At 44.1% G+C, this 20,020-nt stretch overlaps 1 protein-coding gene across 3 annotated transcripts in view; it reads right to left on the bottom strand.

The window, feature by feature from the left end:
• Positions 1-20,020, bottom strand: part of CTNNA1 (catenin alpha 1) — a 119,144-nt gene that overhangs the window by 94,826 nt on the left and 4,298 nt on the right. Inside the window, exons 2-4 of one of the 3 annotated variants that reach the window (XM_064671411.1) lie at positions 16,908-17,021; positions 7,867-7,973; positions 5,819-6,014 (exon numbers count right to left, since the gene is read on the bottom strand). In XM_064671411.1, coding sequence (XP_064527481.1) covers positions 5,819-6,014; positions 7,867-7,971 — 301 coding nt within the window. In that variant the 5' untranslated portion in view covers positions 7,972-7,973; positions 16,908-17,021. The remainder of the gene's footprint in view (positions 1-5,818; positions 6,015-7,866; positions 7,974-16,907; positions 17,022-20,020) is intronic. The other 2 variants (XM_064671410.1, XM_064671412.1) reach the window with 2 other exon arrangements.

Below are 20,020 nucleotides of genomic sequence, written 5' to 3'. Positions count from 1 at the left end.
GCCTGTCTCAGATGAGAAGAAAAAACCTCCAACAGTGCTTGACAAGTGACAGCTGACAGCAAGTCCCATGGAGCCCACTCCCAAACAGGGCTGGGCAAGGTCCACACCGAAACCTCTAGATGATGCAGTCCTGGGATGCTTCTCTTTATTTTAACAACTTATTTTTAACTACTCCAAAACACCAACAGCTGGAGAGTCTGGGGGTTAACCATCCCCACAGAGAGTTTCTAGCACCCAGGCACTCCACACCTTCATAGCTAAATTCAGCCCCAGCACAGCTGCCAGTCTGTCCAAGCAACCACATCGAGATACTCAATTTTGTTCAAATGTTCCCTCCTATGTAACACCCTTCCATCATCTTAAATAATACAACCAAGAGTGGCACATAACATTTTAAGATAAAAAAATATGCTACTTCAGTACTGTGAGAGAGGAAAAAAAAGATCTTCTGTCCAAGCACAGGCCAGCTCTGAATATCAACCCAAAGCTACCCCTTACCCAACTTTGGGGAACACGACTTTTTACTTTAACAAGGGATAAGAAACCCAGATTTCCAGATGGATGAAAGAATGTATCATCAATGCTGAAAACTGCAACCAGTCAGAAGATTACAAAACCCCTACATAGCTGACATGAACCTTTCCTTATTCCTTCTAGAAAAAGCTAATAATAAAATAAATGTCACCACTGCAAGCATGAAATCTATTAACAATCTCGGGATTTAAGGATATCTATTTACAAGAACATGATGTAACAGGACAAGAGGGAATGGCTTCACTCTGACAGAGACTGGGTTTGGATTGGACATTGGGAAGAAATTGTTCCCTGTGAGGGGGGGGAGGCCCTGGCACAGGTTGCCCAGAGAAGCTGTGGCCGCCCCTGGATCCCTGGAAGTGTCCAAGGCCAGGCTGGACAGGGCTTGGAGCAACCTGGGCTAGTGGAAGGTGTCCCTGCCCATGGCAGGGGGTGGGACTGGATGGTCTTTAAGGTCCCTTCCAATCCAGGCCACTCTATGATACGCCAGAACCAAAAACTGACTAAAAATATTTCCCCCTTTATTTACTTACATGTAAAATTCCCACATTTTCAACTCCTAAAATAATGTTGTTTTCATTTATTTTCTATTTTAAAAAAAAATTTAGAGAGGTGGCCACTTGCTTCACTTGAATCTCAGAAATTGCTAACGACCAAAATTATCTTCTACCCATCTCTTAAATTGCAACCTTTCAAGCCAGTCCTGAAATAAAATGCTATTCCTTTTTATTTTAACAGGAGACTTTAAAAGATTTAGTGAGTTTCAAACAGCTTGTCAGGGTGTCAAAAGATAACCAGCTTCCCAGAATTAAAGGAAGATTATATTTAAAGTTGTTGCATATATATATATTTCTGCCAATTAAAGAAAGCTGGCTTTCAGACTTTTTATAAAGGAAAAGCAACATGGGGTAGTTATTTTAGCTGGATTCAAATGGTAACAGGGCACTCTGCCCTGGCCTAATATGCAGTTACTGCACTGTGTGTGTGCATTAGCAGTTCAAAGGGGATCCAGCATAATCTTCCCATTTTCAAATTTGAACCAGAGGTAACACAAACTGGGGAGCAGATAAAGAAGAGTTAAAAGTAACACATGCTGAAGAGTCCAACTACGAGACTCAGATTATAAAGCTGGTACAAATTCTTACATGAGTAATCTGCTTTTCCAATATAACCTTGCATTTTCACTAGGTATTAGAAGGGAAAGAAAATGAAACAGAGTTGAGAAAAAAAGGGGCAACAGTAACTGCCCTATGATTTTGTCAAAAAAGCACTAAGAACTCAATTAAATCTAATGGAACAAAGCCCATTTCAGAAATAGTAAGATTTTAGTCCATCAAAAGAAAATTACCATTTTCTAGTTGCCTTCCCCCCATGCCCAAGGGTCTGAAGCACTTTCAGACAGCACTGTTAATGCTCCTTGCAGTGGTACACAGTGACCACGACACAGAGTTGCTCCCACCAACACTGAGGGAGGGGAGGGCAGAGGGACAGGCAAGGCAGCAGGACCAGGACACACAGGCACTGACTGATGCTCTTCTTCCAAGCTGGAAACTCGTGCCCACACATCACCTCGTACCCTTCAGCACCTCCCAGCCCAAAGCCTGTCCCCAGGCTGCTTTGCCAGCAGCACTGCAAACAGCACAAGTGCCAGCAGGCCATTCCCCCACCTGCCCAGAGCACCCCCCAGTTCCCCAGAGGTTGCCATTCCCCGCTAAACGAAGGCAAACAGGAAATCAGAGTTTCAAGTCTCTACTATTCTAGATACTGAAGCCCCATCTCACCACTAATGCCACCTTCAACACCCTGCCACAACAGGCTGCCTTGGCTTTCTGCTATAAAGGACAAGGCCCCACATCAACACAGGAGTTGATACTTATGGCAATAAAAACTTCTGTTAGTTCCTTAATCTTGTCTTCAATTAATTCTATATGCTGCCTACAACATTCCTACTGTTTTCCAAGAGCCATCTCTGAGCTCCCTTAGGTTACAGCTTTTCAAAGACCCCAAGTCCTTGGCTGAAGGATTACTTCTAATCCAAGTGCACACTCCTAAAGCATTGTTCTTAGAGGGAAACAACTGAACTCACCGCACCTTTCCAAGAAATTAAACTAACTGGTCACAACAGAATTTTCAAGTTGAGTTTTTCAAGAATAATTCAGCGTTTGTGTTCCACAACTGACCTCCTTCTGCTCCTTGAAAGTCCTTAAGCCATGCACCCTGCATGAAGTACAGTTGAAAACTTGTTTTCCCCTTTCATAATTGGTCTCACTGTTCAGTTTTGAAAAATCCTTCACTTAGAAACACAAGGCAGAAAGAGACCACACTGAATCAGTCAGCTCATTCCCCTGCATTTGCAACCTGAAACATGATCAAAGCCCACAGGATTCACAAGACCATTCATCCATTCTCTTACCTCAAGCCCCACACACAGGCTTAAGCTTTTTAATTTTAAGCTTTAATTTTTGGTCTGTTATGTTGAGTTGCAAGAGCACAGCTAATTCCCCACGCTCACATGCAGATACACAGAGACAGTGATCTATGGCCATCAGTACTCCAGGAAATCTGGGATAGTCTCAGTCTGACCCAAAAGAAATGTCATACTTAATCCCAGTTTGGAACCTGTCCCAGTACCAAGCACCTGGGTAAGGAACTGGTTCTGTTCCAAAACCCCTCCCAACAGCACTAGCTGAACAGAGCTGAACACTCCAAGACTTCATGGTTCATGAGAAGGTAGAACCCCACAGAGAGCTCACAGTGGAAGGACTAAGGCTGGGCAAGAGCAACATTGCCCCCTCTGTTACCCAGCAAACCCTCAATGGCAGAAATGACTGTAACAAACACTGCAAGGATGCTGAAATCCGAGGCATCCACATCAAATGTTTTCCCGGCACCAACTCCAGCAGGATCTATTGTGAAAAACACTGATTCTTTGCCTCCACTATTCTGCTCAAAATCTTAAAAAGTTCCACTGCTTTGTAAAACACTAAAAGTCCAAATCTTTAAAGGGCCAGGAATTTTACTGTAGATTTCATTAATTTTTTTAATATTTAAAGCAAGTTGTAATTTATCCTTCTATTGTAAAAAAACAGGAAGACTTTGAAGATCCGCTTACACTGATTTAGTATGTAGCCATGCTATTATTCATTCCAAATAGCTCTTTTCACTTCTTTTTTACCCCCAGCAAATGGGATTTTATGAACAAGCATGCTCACTAAAATCATGTACTCTCTCAATCTTCTTCGCGCTAGGCTAAAAAAAATTTTTTTAATTTTCTCTGATGAGACAAGTTATCTATTGTCCTAATCATCTTCATAATCCCTGTCTACACTCATTCATCTTTTTTTATTATGGTAACTAAACCTCCCCCTACTCTAAATAGAGGCATTATTAATTCTATTTTCCTGTCCCCTGCTGAAGATAAATTGTGCTCTATATCTGTAATCCCACTGCTGCTCTCAGACACAGCTCCTGATCACCCTGCTGCTGACCACAACACCCAGATCCTCCTCTCCACTCCTGCCCCCGTTGCAAAAGGCAGATAAAGGCACCAACACAAGGAAGACTTGCTAAGCACACAGACAGGCTTTGTATCACACTTCCCTTGTTTCTCCAGTTCATTGATTCCAACTGGTCTACCACAATACTGAGAGTGCTTCATAAGTGCATGGCATGTATATAAACACGTATGTTGGGAGGCTGTACCTCCCAGCTGTTATTAGCACTGCTGAGAACTGCAATCCTCCCAGGCACTGCTGGCAATAACCCTTCCTTCCCCCTCTGCTGTCTCTCAGTTTTTACCTCTTGCTTCTAATTTCCTCAAAGGCTGGTTTGATTTTCATTTCCTCGCCAGGAGCTGCTCTGCTAAACCTGGCCAAACACTAGCACCGTGACAGGGCACAGCTCTGATCCCTGCTCCTCACAAATGATGGGGGCACCACTTGTATCCAGGGGCTGCCTCAAGTCTGAGCACACACCCAGCCCCAGGAAACAGGCACAGCCACTCTCTCTGTGCACCAGACCCCATGCAAGCTGCAAACAGCAAAAAGGGAGGAGGAAGTGCAGCGACACTAAGGCGGGAAGTTCTTTCACTCCAGCTGCTCTCAGCCGTGCGCTTCACCTCCTCTGGCAGAGGCCAACGGAGCAGGGAGGCTTTGGCACCAAGCCCACATGTAGTCTCAAAACCAAGGAGAGGTCAAGAAACAAGTGAAAGGGCCATCCAGAAGGTTTTTCTATCAGTGTCTCCTTCCTACCAGCTTCTCACTGCAATACACAGCTACAAATCCAGCTCAGGGAACTTCTCAGTCCCCAGGGCTGAGCACAGCTCCCTTGCTCACCGATATCACAGAGTCACTTGGAGGCACTCCCAGAGGAGCTCTGACTCAGCTCTGAGCTGCAAGCACCAGGAATTAAAGCTTTGAGTCAAAGGGGTCTCTTTCCCTGCTTGTTGTTGTTAAATTAAGCCAACTCAATTAGCCTCTTATTTTGCAGCCTTCTTACCTTGATCTTTCTTTGGTCTGTCAGCCAGGATCATCCAGAACTTATAACCATTTCTAACTAATATTTCACCACTCTGCAACTTCAGCTACAAACAAGTAATTAATGCTAATGAGTTTTCCCTTTTTCGCAGGAGCAGTCGTCACCATTAATACCAGTTGACTGGGTTTCACTGAAGCATAGAAAAGACTCATGACTGGAAGAATGATAAATGATTTATGAGCAACAATATTTACTAGTGCATATTTTAGAGTAAGTCAGCTCCACAGGCTTTTCTTGGAAGTCTTCTCCAAGAAAGTAAAAAAGAAAATTATAAAAGTCAACACTAGATGTGGGGGAGGAAGCCTGGAATATTTAACCAAGGTCTTCACATTCTGTTTGTTGCTGTTTACATTTTGCATATTCAAGATACACATCTCTGTCAAGTCAACACTTGGCTCTTCCTCCTACAATGCTGGTCTGTATGCATTGAAATATTGAAGAAGTTATTGACATTTGAGATGTAGTTCCATAAACTTTGGGGTGGGTGGGTTTACTTTTAAGCCTAAACTGAGTTTTTAAATGTTCTTCAAAGAATCAGCCCTTCTGCTTCTCCTCTTAATCTCGACTTGGGACATCCAACTTCCAGATCTATCCAGTTCATATTACTGCTCAAGGATGCCAGGCAGGCAAGCTGAGAATCCACACAAGTGGAGAGGTGCAGAGTCAGAAACAAAGCAATGGGAAATAACAGCAAAAGGAACTTACTCTGAAGAGTCACAGTTTGCCAAGCCAGACACGCAGCTCTTACCTTGCTTGCGAACATCTTCCACCGCTGCCACCAGCTCCTCCTTGAGGAACTGGCTCTCTTTTGCAATTTTGTCTCCTTTCTCCAGGAAATTCTCTGTTGCTTGTTCAACTGAAGCAGCCAAAACATGGGCCTTTTTAGAACGTCCTCGCTTTTTATTAGAGGGGCCCTTGTTGCTAGTGTTAACCAGTGTTGTTACCTAAAGGCACAGGTGGAAGGGGAAAAAAAACAAGACAAGAAATAAATGAGGTGTTTATCAATTTGACACATGTCAATGTGTCACAGTAATGCCACATGTATTTTTTTCTAGACAGTGCATTGACAATACCTGCATATTGCCAGCTCCAACAGTTAACCTAGCAAGTGTTTTCCACATCTGTTTAAACATGACCATGCTTCTTGATTCTTTAGATGAGCATTATAATTGCAGCTAAACAGCTTAAAGTTTTTTCTTATCAGCAGCAGACCTGAAAAGTTGATTTCAGAATGGAGATCTATTTGTATTTTTGACAAACTGCAATCTGAGTTACAGGCAAGAGCTCTTTGGCACCACATAAAGGAAACCAAGGTGGGGATAATTGGTCTGGGATAACTCTCCAGTCATAAGAGACCTCAAACAAGGTTGAAATCTGGATCTACAGAAATCTAGAAACAGTGTCTTTGCAGTCCAAAACAGTACTACAGACAATGGACTGAATGCAGAGCAGAGGAGCCCCTAAGAGCTCATCATTTCCTTAACAGAACCCAAACTGAACTCTCACAATCCTCCTGCAATCAACAAATATCTCCAATTATATGTTTTAGACTGAAACCCTGCTGGGACCAGGGCCATCACCAGCAGCCAGATGATCACCAGGCACTCTTAGTTCAGGACCAGGATCCATCCCCTTCTATCAAACACAGACATTCACAAAATCCACACACACTTCTCTATTTGCCTTTTTTTTCCCCTCCTCTCCTTTTTGGAAAGCCTAGGAAAATGCACACAAAGCTACTTCAATGGGATGTTAAATAACACTAAAAAAATTACTACTCTGGAAAGCCTGAGGACTTCTGACATAAAGGTCCTCAGAGTTGAATCCATCTTCTCAGTGGGCTGATTCAGAGAGGGAAAGCCATCAGCTGGGAATATCGTGCTGGTTAACAGGGAGCATTTGTACTGGGTAGTCTCAGTTCCTCATGTCCTACAAATAAAGAAGCTGCAACACAACAATTTGCTCCATTTCCCTCTCTGTATTTTGCCAGTCACATCATTCAGAAAATTTGGGATTGCCAGTACAGCCTGTTTTCCTTAAAGAATAAGTTCAGACACTGAACTTGGAAAGGAAGGTCCTCTGAACTAGTTTGCTCAGTTAAGTTTGCCAAATTAAGACAACTTCTCTTAAGGAAAGACTGCATCAGTAAGTTCAGCTAAAAAGCCTTACAGCAGAACTGAGGATCCAGGGGAACAGCAGTTTGATGACTAAAGGGATATTAATACTGGAAATAAAACAAGATCGTTCCAGTCTGTGCTTCGCAGGAATTATGTCTAGTTTGTACTGTCATTTTAGACATCTCATATTCCAGGAAAACAATGTTAGAAGAGATGAGTGAACTGTCTTCAGTGTACCTACTCTTCCAAACCTCCTGGAAAGCCTCTTCCACGAATCTTCAAAATGCCCAGTGCCACAGCTCACATTTACAAGTCTTATTCCACCCCTCTTGTTCTCTGCAGTGCACTTCACAGGCACATGTACACCATGGAGAAAGCAGCTCTTATTCACAAAGCCAGGACAAACCATAGGCATGGAACATTAGTTAATAACAAGCAGTTCTGCACTTCCAATTGAAATACTGTGTCTTATCCACTGCTGAAGCAGCACAGTCTTACCACACCCCTGCCCAGTAACTCTTACAATAACACTGAACAAAGAAACTACTTGTAAATGTCTTTCCATCTTTAATTTTTTAGTATTTTTACTCTTGGAACTTAGGCTTTGCAAGTTACCTAATGGAAATAATACATCAAAACATCTTTATGAAGGTTTATTTTGTCCCCTTTTTTTCCCCACCTGTGTAACAAGAGGCTCAAGCAGCCTTTCAACCGCCAGTGTTCTTATCTCCAGGCTTTTGGGGTCCCATTTGAAGTTCACATTGGCTGCAGTGACAGCAGTCATTTCTAGAAGAAAAGAGTTGCATGAATAGAATTTTTTATTGTTAATGCTGTTGGAACGTATCTTTGAATTAAATGGAGATTATTAAATACAAACATCCATTTAGTGCAAGTAAAGGTTATACCATCTCCAGAAACAGTTTTGGTTCGACCGATAGTAACGTAAAAAATTGCTTGTTATGACAATATACAGACATTAGCTGGACATTTTGGTTAGAAAATAAAGCCAAAACCAAATAAAGCCACATAAAAACCTATTGAGAAGCCACACTATTTTATCAGAGCCATGACAAGATGGGCAGTGTCTGGGCTACTCATCAGGAGCCAGGTTTAACTCAACCCACCCAGCCTCCCCCTTTGCCCAATTCACCTTCTGGGAGTACAAAGGTAAAGCAGTGAATATAAGCCTTACAAAGCCAGAAAATCCAGCTGGTTCATACTTAACAGCTTACATATCTATTACACTTCCCCATAACATTTACATAGGAGAGAAAAGCAGATTTGCATGAAGAGATCTGCTCAAAGCTGTCACAGAGCCGTTCCTTCCCATTACAGTTTTATATCAACATCCCAATGGAACAGCAAACATGATTATGGAAAAAGTTGAGTGAAACTACTAAAATAGCTTTGCTGTTGAAACCAGTAGTCTAAAAAAAATAAAACTAAAAATAATGAACTACAGCGGATCACTGGATTAACACTGTGATGCTGTACAGCACAACAAAAGAATAAATTGAACCATAACCGCAGTAAAAAATGGATTTAAAGTATTTACAGATCCATAAAACCAATTCATATCACTTCAGACAGAATAGATTCTACCTCTTCCTGCTTTGCACTGCCCTCAAAATTCATCGTAGGACTAAATCCACATTTATAACTTTTTATTTTTCAAAAAGTCAGGAAGAGAAATACATTCCCCAAGGCCCTTCTACCCCTTTTCCTAAATACCTACTGTTGAAGTCATTTTAAAGCTTATCAGCCGATATTTTAAAATCTTTCTCTGGACAGGGCATTGCCTGCACAGCATCTCAGCAGTCACGTTGCTCTGACAGCACCAGATGTCCCCAAAGCTGCCAGACGAGCACAACGTGCCATTATTTTTAAGAAGCAGGAGGCAAGGCACTAATTTTGGTAACCAACCATGTTTACAACACGTACCAATAACCAACTGCTCTATCCCAACACAGTCAGTCAGCAGTGCAGGAGCGGCACAGGGGGGCTGCTGCTGCCCCAGAGCAGGGTAAAGGTGCGGGGCACTCAGGGGGCTCAGCACCCCTCCCTGGCAGGCTGAGCCCCAGCCAGCTCACAGCTCCCTCACACCATGGGCACCACTCAGGCATCGAGGACTCACAGCACCACTGCCCGCACGGCTCTGGCCAGCTGTCACCCTGAGGAGCAGCTTCACCAGGGCCCAGGCAGGAACACTCACCCAGTGCACTCAGCTTTCCACCCCGCCCACGCTCCAGGTGCCCACACTGCTGGCAGAAAGAAAACTTCAAAAGCTGAAAGCTTAAAAAAGAGAGAGACTGGGAAGAGCCCAATCAATGCTGGTATATGTAAAACCTTTCTGATGGCTTGAACTGAAAAAGCTCAGGGGTGCAGGTGAGGGCTCCCACATCACATTCCAGGCTGCAGCTCCAGAGCCCCGGGGAGCTGACTGCAGGAATGTGAAGGGTGGCCATCTCCTGTCCTGGCCCAGCCTCTGACACTGACCACTAAGCCCTTCGAACTCACTAATTAACCTTCTCTCCTGATCACCTTCTTTTCATTTCACAAATCCGTAGGCTCATTCCACAGCCCAGACACTGGCACAGAGCACACTGTGAAGTGCCCTTCACCTCCAGGTAACATCCCATTCTCCACAAGGAATTTCACTGGTTTATTCCCTTCCAATTAGATCAGCATGAATGTTTCCTACGTAAGCAGACAAGAAAATACACACTGAAAGCCTTTATGGTTTCTGAGAAACACACCCAGGGCTCTGGGAAGCCCAGGAGGTTTCTAGGTAAAGGCTGTTTCTATACAGTTAATGATGTTATGCCTCTCACAGAAACAAAGTGCAGGACAAGGTAACCAATACATTAATTGTATTAGTAGAATAATAAAGGCAATTCATCTGAAAATACGTTAGTATAATAGTTCATGAATTGGCCAGAAGTAATGGTCTATAAAACCACTTAGTAGCAATGTTATTGAAATTTATTTAAAAAGCATAGCTTGATACCAAAGACTGCTTGGCAGCAATGGCTTGGATATCATTTCTGCATTGCAATAAATAGGTTTATTCAATTAAATACTTGTGGAGAATACAGGAGCAGGCTACAGGTTACCTACACATGGGTGAGGTAGGTTTAGGGGACAAATGCCAGGGCTGCGATCTCACCACGAGGATGCTCCAGTGCTCTGAAAACTTGCCTTTTCCCTGTGACTGCTGGAGCTCTCCCCTCATTGAGTTCAAATCTGGTAACAGCAAACCCTATCAGAGGACATTGTAGCAGAGTGCTCCATCTTTAGTTCCTGGAGAGCCACCATAACCCCCACAAGGACCACAGTCACTGTAACATCTACCGGGAGAGGATGTCCCCTGGAAGAGGGACCCAGGCAGGCCAGGGGGCACCCCCGCTGGCAAAGAAACAGGCTGTCCATGCCCCAGCCCTGCCATACCCAGGACACAGCAGCACATGTGCTCAGAGCAGGAATTTCAAGGACAAGGCAGAAGAGTGAGTGACGCTGAATCTCAGTGCGGGAACATACAGAACATCACCAGTGCACAAGGAGTTGTGGTTGCCCAGCCTGTGGTTTCATAAGCAGTAGAAAAGCTGCTTAAAGACCAACGTTCATCCTCCCACACCCCTCCAGGAACTCATTCCCGTTCACACATCACACCCCCTCCGTCCTGGCACAGCTCTCCCCACGTCTGAGCGATTAACCAGATGGGGAAGAACTGATTTGGCTAAAGGGAAAGAAATCCATTTTTGCAGGGTGGGCTGAGATCCCCATCTGGCCCACTGTGCCACACAGACACTGCTGTGAGCCCAACCAGCGATGGAGATGTCACCTGGCACTGCTGGCAAAGCCTCCAAAGTGGGAACACAGGGCAAAGCTGGACGTCACAGCCAAGCTGAACCAGGTGCCACTGAAAAGTGAACATCAATCAGAGCTTCTGCAGGCAGTGGGAATGTCCTCCCCACACACCTAATGCTCAGACATGTAAAGCCCCAACTTTAAACCATGCTCACCATGCAGCACATTAACTCAAACCTTTGGGTTATTACATTGGTCACAATGGTTGTTCAACAGTAATGCAACATCTTACTGGGCTTTAGTGCACTTGCAAGGACACGAGGACAGGGGAAGAGCAGTTGTTTAAAGAAGCCACTCTTGGAGCTACTGCTCCAGCCAATGAGCAGCTGTGGGAGCAGAGCCATCCCTGGACAACTTGCCCTGCTTTCTACAAACACTCAAGGCCTGAACAGCTAAAGATTAGGAACAGGTCTCCATTCTGCTTCAAGCAACCACTACTGCCATTCTACTGCTCCTTTTCCAAACAGACACCCCCATTGGCACACACCTGTGAGCCACTGCACGCTCAGAGTAAGATGGGAACTATAAAGATTTCCTTTCCGGTCCTGAAGGAGGAGGTGAGACTGCAGCAGAACAGAAAGGAGTTCTGGTTCTGAAGCGCCCCCAGGGCAGTTCCCAGCCCTGCTCACAGAAGTGAGGGCACACCCCTGAGCAGAGGGATGGCTGAACTGCTGGGGCTGCACTTTGTACCCCACTACAGGAGCTGGCCTGCCGGGAACACACCAAGATATGCACACAGTGCTCCTTCCAAAAGCCACAACTAAAGGTCGGAGTGTTTTCAAAACCTGGTAATTCAAGGCTTTAAGAATAACTTCAGATACCTATTTCCACGATACTGGCATGCAAATGATTTCTAGACTTTGGCAAGCAGAGGAATGCAGCTCTGCAGCTTCTTTGCAGAAGTGTTCTGAAGGCACCCAAGGCTTTCCAAAAAGCCCACGAAGGAGCACAATTCCAACAGTGAGCTCTGCACCCCAACAAATCACAGACAGGCCTAGTGCTCGTGGTCCTGTTTTCCCAGGTTGCACTCCCACACACACCTGAAGGCAGTGCTGGCTGTACCTCTGGCACTTCTGAGCAAGTACATTCCACCTGCCCTGCACCAAGTGACCCTGCAGGAACCCATCCCTGGACAGAGCAAATCTCTTTGGGCTATGCAGTGAAAAATTTAACTGTTCATCTCCTGTGCATCAGTCTCACCACCTTGTGCTACCTGAAGGGTCTTTAACAGGCTATCTGCTGTCAGGCTTCATGTTTTAACTCTCCTGACAGGCTGGTTTCTAAAAGCTTTTAACTGCACTCATTGGTGCCTGCTGGTTTTTCTCAGAGAAGCCAGTATTCAAGGAACGGCCTGACTGGCACAGCAGGAGCTAACCTGGGCCAGGCACAACAGACCACATGCTGAATTCCAGCATTATGCTATCCACAATGCCCAACAAAAGAACATGGGTCAAGAACATTTTATACCTGGGGGGACATTCTCCATTTGGAGGACATCCTCCTAGTCCCCATCCTGTGCAGCTGATGGGCCCAGGTACAGTAATAGGTATTTGACTGCATTATTTTGCAGCTTTTTTATTTGTCATATCACAATCATTTTGAATGATAATCTGGTTTTCTACCATGCTGCTAGACTGTCTTTCTGTACCACATAATGAGAAAATCCCTTATTCTATCACCCAAGTCATGATGATGGAACATGGTGGGATTCACAACACTAACCCAGCTTCATCTTCCAGACAGAAAATAAACCAGCTTCCCTGTTCCCAAGGCTTGTCATCCAAATACCCAACCCACCTGATAACCAGCAGGGATCCTTTATCCCTGCTGAAGGCAGCAGACAAGAGACAAAGATCTTCAGGAAGTGGGTATCTAACACATACCATTACGGCAAACCTTCTGAACAGTTCTGATTTCCAAAAGGTTAAGGCACACTTCATACTAAATCCAGCTCACACACAGGGGTTTCATCATGCCCCACTGACAGTTCAAAATTGTTTTTCACATAACTAGGAGTATCCAGAAAATAAAAAGTTTCATTCTTTCCCTTCACAGTCTCCAAATTGATTTGTCTGCCATATTCCACAAATAAAACAACACTCCCCTTGGCAGACAAATGGCTGCTAGTCAAGGATGTTTGGTATATGTGATGCTCTTCAAAGAGGATTTAAGCAGTTTTTATTTAAGCTGGTTTTATTTAACACCAAGTATACACAACTAAAAACAGTGAGTCATCCTCTTCTAACAATGCCTTCAACCTTAAATTTCATCTGCTCAGCTACCAAATCTTCTCCCCCACCCTAAATGCCATGCAGGTATCACCTCCCTAGAAATCCTTACTGTTAGAATTTCACACTCAGAAATATTAACACTAACTCAGATGCTGCATGTTGGGGCAAAGCTTTTATTTATATTTACGGGGCAAGTTTGAGTTGAACCTGTCTCACGAGACTCAGATCTTGGTGGTAAAGGTGAGATGTATTGGCTGTGTCTGTATTATTAAACTCAGGAGTGCCTTCAAATTCTCAGGTCTGAGTAGATACATTGGCCATGTCCCAACTTGGTGTTGAGGTAAGACCATCTCCATCCAATCCCAAATTCCTGGTTTTCACTGAATATAATGATTTTACTAAACTTTCAAGCGTGGCATCTATATGAAACATGGAAAAATATATGGGAAACCACTGAAGAGAACAAACTTCTGTAGAAATCAACGACTATGTTCTTTTATTATCAAAGCATTTTCTGCCACTCAAGTATATTCAACTTTGTTACACCTTTTTTATCACAACTGCAGTAACCAACTAAGAGAAAAGACAATGTTTGGGCTCAGGCAAGCCTGTTTCTCACCAGTGCCATTCTAGTTCCAGCTCTCATAATCTGTTTCTCATATGTGTTTTTCCTCTGCTGCTCTAGTGGAGAGGGCCCACAGAGAGGCATCTGAAACAGCTCATCAGACAGCCTTACAGAACCAGTGAGAAACAAATGCTTCTCCCCTTCTCAGCTGGTTTAGCAAATCTTTAGACCTTGTTACTGAGTAAAGAGATGTAACCTAATCCAGCATCCCCACAAAAATCCATGGCATTTAGAACTCTTTCCTCTCCCACATGGGTGTTATCTCCTGCCCACTGCCTTGCCAGCAGAGGCACAGAGCCCCTCACCTTCCCCTTCTGGCAGCACAGCCACCCCACCCCACGCCCCGTCACACAGTGGGGATGGGGCACATCATCAGACTGAGATGCAACACAACCCCCAAAGCACTGTGTGCCATCTCCCAGCAGCTGCCAAACTGTCACAGTGCTGGGGATCTTGAGCGGCTCATTTGCCATCAAAATCAGGAACACACTCTGCAACAACAGGTTTTCACGCCTCCATGTCAGTCTAGCTGTCATTGAGGGGATGAAGGCACGCTCTGCAGTGTTCCTGGGACCACAACAGTGATTTCACAACCACAAATATGATGTTTTCTTAGCCCGTGCTAACAGCAGCCTCTTGCCTTCAGCTATGTAAGAGTTAAGCTCTGATCATTTCCTTTTTGCCAGCATTTTGTCTCAAAGGAGCTAGAAAGGAGGTGCATGGCAAGACACATCACAGCAGGCACGAGCAATTAGTGACTTATTTATGTCACACTAAGGCTCCAGTTCATGGATGACATCCTAAAAGAATGCAGGAACCAAACTCAGGCTTATACCCATGTAACTGTCCAGATGGATGTCCCAGTATGTCCCAACAAGCACCCAATTCATTTCTGCAGTTTCCAGATTCCAAAGCACACACAGCATTCCAATTCCACAATGACTGAGAGAGCATCAAGACTGCTTGAGAAGACACACACGCTTTTTCTAAGAAAGAGGATCTCCTATATAACCAAGATTAATTTTAATATTCTAGCTACAAAACTTTGTACTTGGGAAAAAGAAAAGATGTGTCATGAGCAGCAAGCTATTGCTGTTAACAATAAACCACTCAGTGTCCTTCACGATGTTTTTGCCATTTTTTGCTGAAGATCTGTGCTACTACCACCCTGAAAGCAAGCTTCCAAAATCAGAACAAGTAACCACTAGATTTCTAAGTGCTGTATTTTAGCTGTTCTGTGGGTCAGGTCATGGCTCTGGCCATGCAGAAGGGCAACACACCTGCATTTTAAGCAAACAGCAACATCTGTCATAAACTTACCCCTGCAGCAATGGCAACTTCCAGCTCCCAAAGCCAGCCCTCACACAGCCACATCTCTCACATTTAGCTGTAGGCTCAAACTGTAGGTTCATACTTTCAAACACAATGAGGGGACAGCCTGTAGAGAGGATGTTACAGCCCAGGCAGGGCTGGACCCCTTGAATTCAACTACTGAGAGCCCTCAGTGTCTCTTCCCACTCCTGAGGTGGAAAACTGTGTGAAGCTTCCCTGAAATCATTGAGAAAGAATGGAAGAACAGCTTACTGGCACTCTCTGAACCACAGCACACGTTTCAGACCCTAGGGATACACAGTCAGTGCAGATATAATAACTAGGCTGTGGCTACAGAGCACAGCTCTTCAAACCCCAAACTATGCCAGCACAGGTTCCAATTACCAACCTCACATTTGCAATGAATCCAAGAAGGGGCAACCTTTTAACAAGTTAATTTTTGCCACAAATATTCCTTAAATAAGAAAAAGGTTGTTATAAATTAGTCTACTTTATCAATTGGCACAAGAATTTGCCAGTGCAGCAAAACTGATTCTTGCTTAGCTTGCAGAAACCCACTGATGGCTGGCAATAAAGGGAAAAGAAAACCTGGGAATTTTTGTTCTGATCTTCTTCAGCACTCAACTTGCAATAAAAAGTGCTGTTTATGCTAAAGAATCAGAAATAACCAGAATCTGACCCCACTGAAACTGCACTTTCATTCCTAAATTGATATGTTGTTATGCAATACCCTTCAGTGCTTTTAGCTGACCACATCTTGGAAATCTAGACCTTCATTAGCAATTTAAAACAGTCAGAAGTACACAAATACTGACATGCATGTTTTGAAAAAAATGAGACTCCCTATAATTAGAGGTTTGATGAGACAATCTGCTTAAACATGGAGCAAATGGACAGTCTTGTATTAACAGAGACTAAATACCATACTCTTTCTCGCTTGCATGCTCAGCATAGCAGCAACTAAAGGCTACATAACAGAAACTCATGATGTTTTAAGAACAGAAAAAGTTTTCTCCATTTGCAAAAGCTACTAGAGCAAAGGAGTGTGAAGACTCTTCAAAGTAAAACATTTTCTAAGTTTCCTAGGAAAAGTCCTTTAGGAGTCCTTTCTTGGTCCTTCACTTTGATTCAGGAACACTCTGTCAGTCTTAGATAAAAATTACAAAGCAATTACCTAAAAAAAAAAAAAAAGTAACAAGCCCCACAGGTGACAAGGCTGAGAATTTCACTTTCTGTTCAGGGTAACCCTCAGCACCACCTCCCAGCTCCACACAATGAGTTACTTTCACAGGAAGAATTGCAGCATCCCCACACGCCCCCAGACAACTCTCAACTTGCAGAGGTAAGAAGGGGAGGGATTCACAAAAACAAACCCCAGGAAGAAGGAGTGAACACGAATGGAATGCACGAGTGTGGTTTGGATGAGTGAAGCATCTTTAAATGACTGCAGCTATCCGGGAGAGTAGGTAAGGCAGGAGGCTCTAACACACCATCTCCTCTCCCCACAAAGTGCCAGCCAGGCTGCAGAGCACAGCGAGCACTGACTGCTGAGAACTTTGCAGAAGAGCAAAGCAGGTACTAACGAAAACACAGCGGTGCCATGAATTTTTGGATGCTTCCCAGAGTTCCCTGCACAGCCACAACCACCTCCTGTCAAGTACAAACCTGCTAAGGGTGCACCGTGGTGCAGGAGAGTCAGAGCTAACAATGATCTGCCTGGACAGGAATCCTTTGGAGTCACTGCCTTCGCATATGGATGACCAATTAAAGCAGCTTCTGCTAAAAAAAAGAAAAGAATATCACTGTCCCACCCACATTCCACAAAAGCAACAGGACGGAACCAGAAGGTTTGGGAGGAAGGAGTCACTGCTTGAATGGTCTTACAGGAAAAAGAGATTTTAAGGTAGTAATACAGCTATTTACTAAGTGGAAACCAACCTACATCTGATTAAAGACACATTTTTCTCTCTCCACCCCTTCTCTCACCCCCAGGAACAGGAAACATGACAAAGCTACAGAACAAAAACCAGATGAGCCAAGAAATCCTGTTCCATTGGCTTTCCACCAGCACTTTGCCTCTGGTTCTGCTGAACACTGCATCTTTTACTGAGAACCACTGACTTCTCCCTAGGCCCACAGTAATATTCTGTTAATCAAATAATTATATTCAAATTGTCTTAACCAATTTTGTAAACTAAGTAAACCAGCTAAGAACACCTGATGCTAAAGTACTGATGCATAAAAACCAGAAATTAACTTCTCTCCTTGAGGTTATAAGCTTTGAACCCTGCACAACGCATCTGCATTATTCTGTTTTGCTACAAATAAACCTTCCAGCTTTTTTTTTTCCTACTCTTAGTGCATTTTATGTCATTATTTTTTCTTCCAAATCCAGCTAAGAGAGGGGGAAAAAACCACTCACACAATCATACTGCACTCCTCTCTGTACCCATACAAAATAAGAGAGCTGTGATTGAGGACTCCACTGGCAGTAGAAATGCCACAAAGTAACAAACACAGGCTGTCCAAAAAGCCTTACCCACATCTCTGCTTTCAGGATGCACTGTTTAATGTTACTTAGGAAATGTGTTTCCAACAGCAGTGGTTTGTAATTAAATACATCTTCCAAACACTGGAAGCGGCAGTAACTACAAAGCCAATACTTTGTACCAAAATTTAAACCACTCCAGAGCCCCTCAGAGCCGAACCAGATTCTTGCTTTTCACTCACTCAAAAAATATTTTGCATCTTTCATTTTACTTATAGTTTGTATGAAGTCATTGGACTCACAAGGCTTCCAAATGTAAGACACAGTGATTGAACTGAATACAGTGACAGAGCTGGTCTGCTCCTGCAGCCAGGCCGGGCAGTGCCCGCAGCCACGTGGGCTCCTGCCAGCCCTGGGCACACCTGTGGAACAGAGCTCAGCCCGGGCTCCAGCTCCTCCCTCAGGAAGCTCCTACACTGATGGAGCTTGGCACAGAACCTCAGGGAAGCAATGCTACTTGTCTGCCCTTCTCTCAGGGTTTTACTGCTTGTTTGACTGCTTGCCTGTTGGCTTCCCTTTTAGGGATGGCTTTATACACTGCCACCACCCAAGAAAAAGGGGGGGGAGGATATGGGGAAGGGAAGATAAATGATTGTGGGAGTCAGTAAAGTGGCAGGGGTCAATAGTTATGACCAGAGAACAAGAGCACAACACCAGACACCATCCAAGAGCATCCATCACTCCCCAAAGGCATCAAAGGAGCCAGAGGATACCGCTCAACAGAGTGACAAGGGAACGGAAACAACCCGCAGAGCTCCCGCCTCACTCCCTCCTTCTGTTGTTGATGACAGCTGGGCCAAGGCCAGGTGAAGGGCTTGTAATTTAGGGCCTCAGACAAGGGCTAGACTAAAAAAGAGTTGATGAGACCGGGATAACCAAAACATCATGACATGGGTAACGACAGGACAAAAGGCTGAATGGACCTCTCAACCTATGGCAATCAGATCACACTAACCCCCCTGCACACCACTTACAGTTCATTGTTCAACTTCTCCGTCTTTAAATGAATAAATAATTTAAGTGTCAGGTTGTTTAGACTCCAAAACACCTGGACATCAGGTACTGGTTGGAATGAACTGTATGGTAAATTGTAAGTGAAGTTTATACCAGATGTGTCACGTGCATACATGTCCACAGCCCATCATGAATTATCCAAGACCATGAGCAACTCTCCAACATCGAGCAATGACACTCATTAGGTCTCTAAGTCACTCGAAAAGAAATTAGTATTACAAGTATATGTTACAAGGACATACTTGCAAAAAAGAGGGTAAAGAACAGGCAGCTTGTACATCTTGATTAGTTGTGCTCACACCCACTTTCACCTTCTTGCTTCTGAGCATACCACAGTTCTGTCCTCTGCTGTTCAACAGCACTGGGTCTGAATTCAATATTCTAGTCAATTAAAAACAACATTTACCCACCTATGGCTTCAGCTGAAGATCTCAAGAGCACTTTGCAGAGATGAATTCTGACCTGCTCGGTGTTACACAGGTTAAACACCACTTTATAGGCACACGGCTCAGCCCTGTTTACATGAAAAATTAAACTGACCTTTGTGGCAGTGTAAAGCTACATTGCTAGTGCAGCCCTTGTGCAGCCCATTTATTTAAGTGGATCTTCTGGGCTGAGGTTGTATCATCCAGAAAAAGACATGGGAAGAATAATCTCCCTCTTAGAGCCTTAGATATGCATAGATATCACCTCTACAAGTGCCCAGGATAAAGCAGTGAATGAAAACTCTGAGCCCCTGGGGGAGTGGGAAAGGCAGTGGAAGAGGGAGCACAAACCACCACACGTGATCCTGGGAGCATTAGCTCCTCTTGACTTCAGTGAAAAGCAGCAAATTTAGTATTTACCTAAATGACCTCTTGACCTTCTGCTGAACAACAGCAATGCCAGAACTGTCTGGTCTACACTTCTCCCTCCCTTCCATCAATTAACCTCCAGATAAAAAAGTAATCTTTTTTCTTCTCCTGACCCTCAGCAGCTCCACAAGCTCATTAGTTTCAGTCCAGAACAGGGTGCACTAATGGGTTTATAGCCTCTTCTACCCTAATTTACACGAACATCTCATTTGCTCCCCAACATCAGCTCCACACATAAAACCATCAGCATATACAGCCACCTGAGGAACCATTCCATAACAGGGCACAGATAGCTGAGAACTGGGTGTTGTTTGGGGAAAAAAAGCACACCATGAGCTGAAGTTTTGTCTCATCCCCAGTGC

This window comes from Pseudopipra pipra, chromosome 15 (genome assembly GCF_036250125.1).
Source record: "Pseudopipra pipra isolate bDixPip1 chromosome 15, bDixPip1.hap1, whole genome shotgun sequence".
Classification (NCBI taxonomy): Eukaryota; Metazoa; Chordata; class Aves; order Passeriformes; family Pipridae; genus Pseudopipra; species Pseudopipra pipra.
This window is presented reverse-complemented; position numbering and strand designations above follow the sequence as displayed.